Genomic DNA, 6,000 nt, shown 5'->3' with positions numbered 1-6,000 from the left:
ACTACACCGAGTCACGGACTGCACGGACTACACTGAGTCACGGACTACACTGAGTCACGGACTACACTGAGTCACGGACTACACTGAGTCACGGACTACACTGAGTCACGGACTACACTGAGTCACGGACTGCGCTGAGTCAGGGACTGCATGGACTGCGCTGAGTCAGGGACTGCATGGACTGCGCTGAGTCAGGGACTGCATGGACTGCGCTGAGTCAGGGACTGCATGGACTGCGCTGAGTCAGGGACTGCATGGACTGCGCTGAGTCAGGGACTGCATGGACTGCGCTGAGTCAGGGACTGCATGGACTGCGCTGAGTCAGGGACTGCATGGACTGCGCTGAGTCAGGGACTGCATGGACTGCGCTGAGTCAGGGACTGCATGGACTGCGCTGAGTCAGGGACTGCATGGACTGCGCTGAGTCAGGGACTGCATGGACTGCGCTGAGTCAGGGACTGCATGGACTGCGCTGAGTCAGGGACTGCATGGACTGCGCTGAGTCAGGGACTGCATGGACTGCGCTGAGTCAGGGACTGCATGGACTGCGCTGAGTCAGGGACTGCATGGACTGCGCTGAGTCAGGGACTGCATGGACTGCGCTGAGTCAGGGACTGCATGGACTGCGCTGAGTCAGGGACTGCATGGACTGCGCTGAGTCAGGGACTGCATGGACTGCGCTGAGTCAGGGACTGCATGGACTGCGCTGAGTCAGGGACTGCATGGACTGCGCTGAGTCAGGGACTGCATGGACTGCGCTGAGTCAGGGACTGCATGGACTGCGCTGAGTCAGGGACTGCATGGACTGCGCTGAGTCAGGGACTGCATGGACTGCGCTGAGTCAGGGACTGCATGGACTGCGCTGAGTCAGGGACTGCATGGACTGCGCTGAGTCAGGGACTGCATGGACTGCGCTGAGTCAGGGACTGCATGGACTGCGCTGAGTCAGGGACTGCATGGACTGCGCTGAGTCAGGGACTGCATGGACTGCGCTGAGTCAGGGACTGCATGGACTGCGCTGAGTCAGGGACTGCATGGACTGCGCTGAGTCAGGGACTGCATGGACTGCGCTGAGTCAGGGACTGCATGGACTGCGCTGAGTCAGGGACTGCATGGACTGCGCTGAGTCAGGGACTGCATGGACTGCGCTGAGTCAGGGACTGCATGGACTGCGCTGAGTCAGGGTCTGCGCTGACTACACTGAGTCAGGGTCTGCACTGACTACACTGAGTCAGGGTCTGCACTGACTACACTGAGGTGGTGGATTTTGCTGGAGGGGTTGCAGCCTCACAACCACTAGGCAAAATCCACCACTGGTACCAGAGGTAATTGTACCAGATGTACAGTAATTGTACCAGATGTAATATCAGAGGTAATTGTACCAGATGTACAGTAATTGTACCAGATGTAATAGTACCAGATATACAGTAATTGTTTCATATGTAATAGTACCAGATGTACAGTAATTGTTTCATATGTAATAGTACCAGATGTACAGTAATAGTACCAGAGCTAATAGCACCAGATGTACAGTAATTGTACCATATGTAATAGTATCAGAGGTAATAGTTCCAGATGTACAGTAATTGTACCATATGTAATAGTTCCAGATGTACAGTAATTGTACCATATGTAATAGTTCCACATGTACAGTAATAGTTCCAGATGTACAGTAATTGTACCAGAGGTAATAGTACAAGATGTACAGTAATAGTACCAGATGTACAGTAATTGTACCATATGTAATAGTACCAGATGTACAGTAATAGTACAAGGGCTCATAGCATCAGATGTACAGTAATAGTACCAGATGTACAGTAATAGTACCAGATGTACAGTAATAATACAAGAGCTCATAACAGATGTACAGTAATAGTACCAGAGGTAATAGTACCAGATGTACAGTAATTGTACCATATTTAATAGTACCAGATGTACAGTAATTGTACCCTTTGTAATTTTACCAATGTACAGTAATTGTACCTTATGTAATAGTACCAGATGTACAGTAATAGTACTAGTGGTAATAGTTACAGATGTACAGTAATAGTACCAGAGGTAATAGTCCAAATGTACAGTAATAGTACCAGAGGTAATACTACCAGATGTACAGTAATTGTACCATATGTAATAGTACCAGAGGTAATTGCACCAGATGTACAGTAATAGTACCAGAGGTAATACCAGATGTACAGTAATTGTACCATATGTAATCGTACCAGATGTACAGAAATTGTACCATATGTGATAGTACCAGATGTACAGTAATAGTACCAGAGGTAATAGTACCATATGTACAGAAATAGTACCAGAGGTAATAGCACCAGATGTACAATAATAGTACTATATGTAATAGCACCAGATATACAGTAATACTACTATATGTAATAGTACCAGATGTACAGAAATTGTACCATATGTAATAGTACCAGATGTACAGAAATAGTACCAGAGGTAATGCTACCAGATGTACAGTAATTGTACCATATGTAATAGTACCAGAGGTAATTGCACCAGATGTACAGTAATAGTACCAGAGATAATACCAGATGTACAGTAATTGTACCATATGTAATAGTACCAGATGTACAGAAATTGTACCATATGTAATAGTACCAGATGTACAGAAATAGTACCAGAGGTAATAGTACCATATGTACAGAAATAGTACCAGAGGTAATAGCACCAGATGTACGGTAATAGTACCAGAGGTAATAGTACCATATGTACAGAAATAGTACCAGAGGTAATAGCACCTGATGTACAGTAATAGTACTATATGTAATAGTACCAGATGTACAGAAATTGTACCATATGTAATAGTACCAGATGTGCAGAAATAGTACCAGAGGTAATAGCAGCAGATGTACAGTAATAGTACCAGAGGTACTAGTAGGATGTTTCAGCATTGGTATCAAACTTTGTGCTCACGTGTGGCATTACATACAATATATGGAATAGGAGCAGGGATGCAATGCAGGTTGGTGGTGGTGTTACTGTATATTCTATCTATTTCCAAATATAGAATTGAAATCTAATTATATGTTCATTTTGGTGATAATGACCTGTTGTGTACTAGGGGATTATTTATTTAGGCGGTCATGTCTCTTTCTCTGCACGCTTACTGTATTAATCAGAGCACGCAAATGAATACGACTTGCACACATTTTTCATTAAACTGTATTTTTCACGTTTTCTCTCCCTGTCTCTCTCTGCGCAAGCATTCCTATCTGGACAGGGAGACCTCTCTTTTGCTCAGAAACATTGCAGGGAAGCCCACTCACTTGCTGACTAAGGTGATGAAGCTTGCTCGTTCCATCTGCATGTACATCCCCCTCCCCGCAGCTGTACTGTGCCGGCTGTGGTTATGTGCCGGCCGTCAGCCGGACACTCAGAGGAGCACAGTACTCGCTGGCATGTGGCTGATGACTCTAACCCACTACTTCAACGTGTCACTGTTGCTTATGGTCATGCTGCATGTTGTTGGACGTGTGTGTGTGTATATAATATGTGTATATATAATATATATATATTTATGTGTATAATAATGACTTTGGCAGACCTGACTCTGACCTGTGCCCGGTCTGACTTTGGTATCGTCCATTAAACAGGATTGCCCATGGACTTAATGCGTGCAGCTCCTTATCTCCCCCATGTATATAGCAGAACTGCTGCCGCTGTCCCTGTGCTTGTCAGATGCAGGTAGGTATCACTGTACAGGTGCTGTCCCTGTGCTTGTCAGATGCAGGTAGGTATCACTGTACAGGTGCTGTCCCTGTGCTTGTCAGACACAGGTAAGTATCGCTGTACAGGTGCTGTCCCTGTGCTTGTCAGATGCAGGTAGGTATCGCTGTACAGGTGCTGTCCCTGTGCTTGTCAGATGCAGGTAGGTATCACTGTACAGGTGCTGTCCCTGTGCTTGTCAGATGGAGGTAGGTTTCGCTGTACAGGTGCTGTCCCTGTGCTTGTCAGATGCAGGTAGGTATCACTGTACTGGTGCTGTCCCTGTGCTTGTCAGACGCAGGTAGGTATCACTGTACAGGTGCTGTCCCTGTGCTTGTCAGACGCAGGTAGGTATCGCTGTACAGGTGCTGTCCCTGTGCTTGTCAGATGCGGGTAGGTATCGATGTACAGGTGCTGTCCCTGTGCTTGTCAGATGCAGGTAGGTATCACTGTACAGGTGCTGTCCCTGTGCTTGTCAGACACAGGTAAGTATCGCTGTACAGGTGGTGTCCCTGTGCTTGTCAGATGTAGGTAAGTATCACTGTACAGGTGCTGTCCCTGTGCTTGTCAGACACAGGTAAGTATCGCTGTACAGGTGGTGTCCCTGTGCTTGTCAGATGTAGGTAAGTATCACTGTACAGGTGCTGTCCCTGTGCTTGTCAGATGCAGGTAGGTATCGCTGTACTGGTGCTGTCCCTGTGCTTGTCAGCTGCAGGTAGGTATCGCTGTACAGGTGCTGTCCCTGTGCTTGTCAGATGCGGGTAGGTATCGCTGTACAGGTGCTGTCCCTGTGCTTGTCAGATGCAGGTAGGTATCGCTGTACAGGTGCTGTCCCTGTGCTTGTCAGATGCAGGTAAGTATCGCTGTACAGGTGCTGTCCCTGTGTTTGTCAGATGCAGGTAGGTATCGCTGTACAGGTGCTGTCCCTGTGCTTGTCAGCTGCAGGTAGGTATCGCTGTACAGGTGCTGTCCCTGTGCTTGTCAGATGCAGGTAAGTATCGCTGTACAGGTGCTGTCCCTGTGTTTGTCAGATGCAGGTAGGTATCGCTGTACAGGTGCTGTCCCTGTGCTTGTCAGCTGCAGGTAGGTATCGCTGTACAGGTGCTGTCCCTGTGCTTGTCAGATGCGGGTAGGTATCGCTGTACAGGTGCTGTCCCTGTGCTTGTCAGATGCAGGTAGGTATCGCTGTACAGGTGCTGTCCCTGTGCTTGTCAGATGCAGGTAGGTATCGCTGTCCAGGTGCTGTCCCTGTGCTTGTCAGATGCAGGTAGGTATCGCTGTACAGGAGCTGTCCCTGTGCTTGTCAGATGCAGGTAGGTATCGCTGTCCAGGTGCTGTCCCTGTGCTTGTCAGATGCAGGTAGGTATCGCTGTACAGGAGCTGTCCCTGTGCTTGTCAGATGCAGGTAGGTATCGCTGTACAGGTGCTGTCATCTAGCAAAACAATGCTTTGTGCATTCATTTCTCACTTTGCCTTACAAGGATTTTATGTTAATAACCGTTCGGTCAATCATACAAGGATGTCACCGTCTGCCAGACCACAGTCATGCAGACGTGCCTCAGACTCGTGGCTGCAGACGTGCCTCAGACTCGTGGCTGCAGACGTGCCTCAGATTCGTGGCTGCTGCGTCACTACTTATATCGAGTTTGTGTTCCTTTCCGCAGTTTGTTTGCTGATGAGAATATCCTGTGGAAATATAATTATATGAACACCGCACTCGTACTTTTCCCAGCTGTGCACAGAATTCCCCTGCTCACTAAATAATGAATGGCAAAGACTCTGCGCGCTCCTATTCAGTATATAATATTGTACATAGAGAGCTGTGCCTCTGCGGGCTCCTATTCAGTATATAATATTGTACATAGAGAGCTGTGCCTCTGCGGGCTCCTATTCAGTATATAATATTGCACATAGAGAGCTGTGCCTCTGCATGCTTATATACAGTATATAATATAGTACATAGAGAGCTGTGCCTCTGCATGCTTATATACAGTATATAATATAGTAGTTTATAGAGAGCTGTGCCTTTGCTCGCTTATATACAGTATATAATATAGTACATAGAGAGCTGTGCCTCTGCGCGCTTATATACAGTATATAATATAGTACATAGAGAGCTGTGCCTCTGCTTGCTTATATACAGTATATAATATAGTAGTGTATAGAGAGCTGTGCCTCTGCGCGCTTATATACAGTATATAATATAGTACATAGAGAGCTGTGCCTCTGCATGCTTATATACAGTATACAATATAGTACATAGAGAGCTGTGCCTCT

The 6,000-nt window shown here is 46.9% G+C and overlaps 1 protein-coding gene across 1 annotated transcript in view; it reads left to right on the top strand.

Annotated features, from left to right (window-relative positions):
• The first annotated feature begins 3,146 nt into the window (after positions 1-3,146).
• LOC148431115 (ras-associated and pleckstrin homology domains-containing protein 1-like) overlaps positions 3,147-6,000 on the top strand; it is a 51,272-nt gene continuing 48,418 nt past the window's right edge. Inside the window, exon 1 of the mRNA XM_088466328.1 lies at positions 3,147-3,296. Coding sequence (XP_088322454.1) covers positions 3,147-3,296 — 150 coding nt within the window. The remainder of the gene's footprint in view (positions 3,297-6,000) is intronic.

The sequence above is a fragment of the Taudactylus pleione genome, unplaced genomic scaffold, assembly GCF_031769625.1.
Source record: "Taudactylus pleione unplaced genomic scaffold, aTauple2 ptg002844l, whole genome shotgun sequence".
Classification (NCBI taxonomy): domain Eukaryota; kingdom Metazoa; phylum Chordata; class Amphibia; order Anura; family Myobatrachidae; genus Taudactylus; species Taudactylus pleione.
This window is presented reverse-complemented; position numbering and strand designations above follow the sequence as displayed.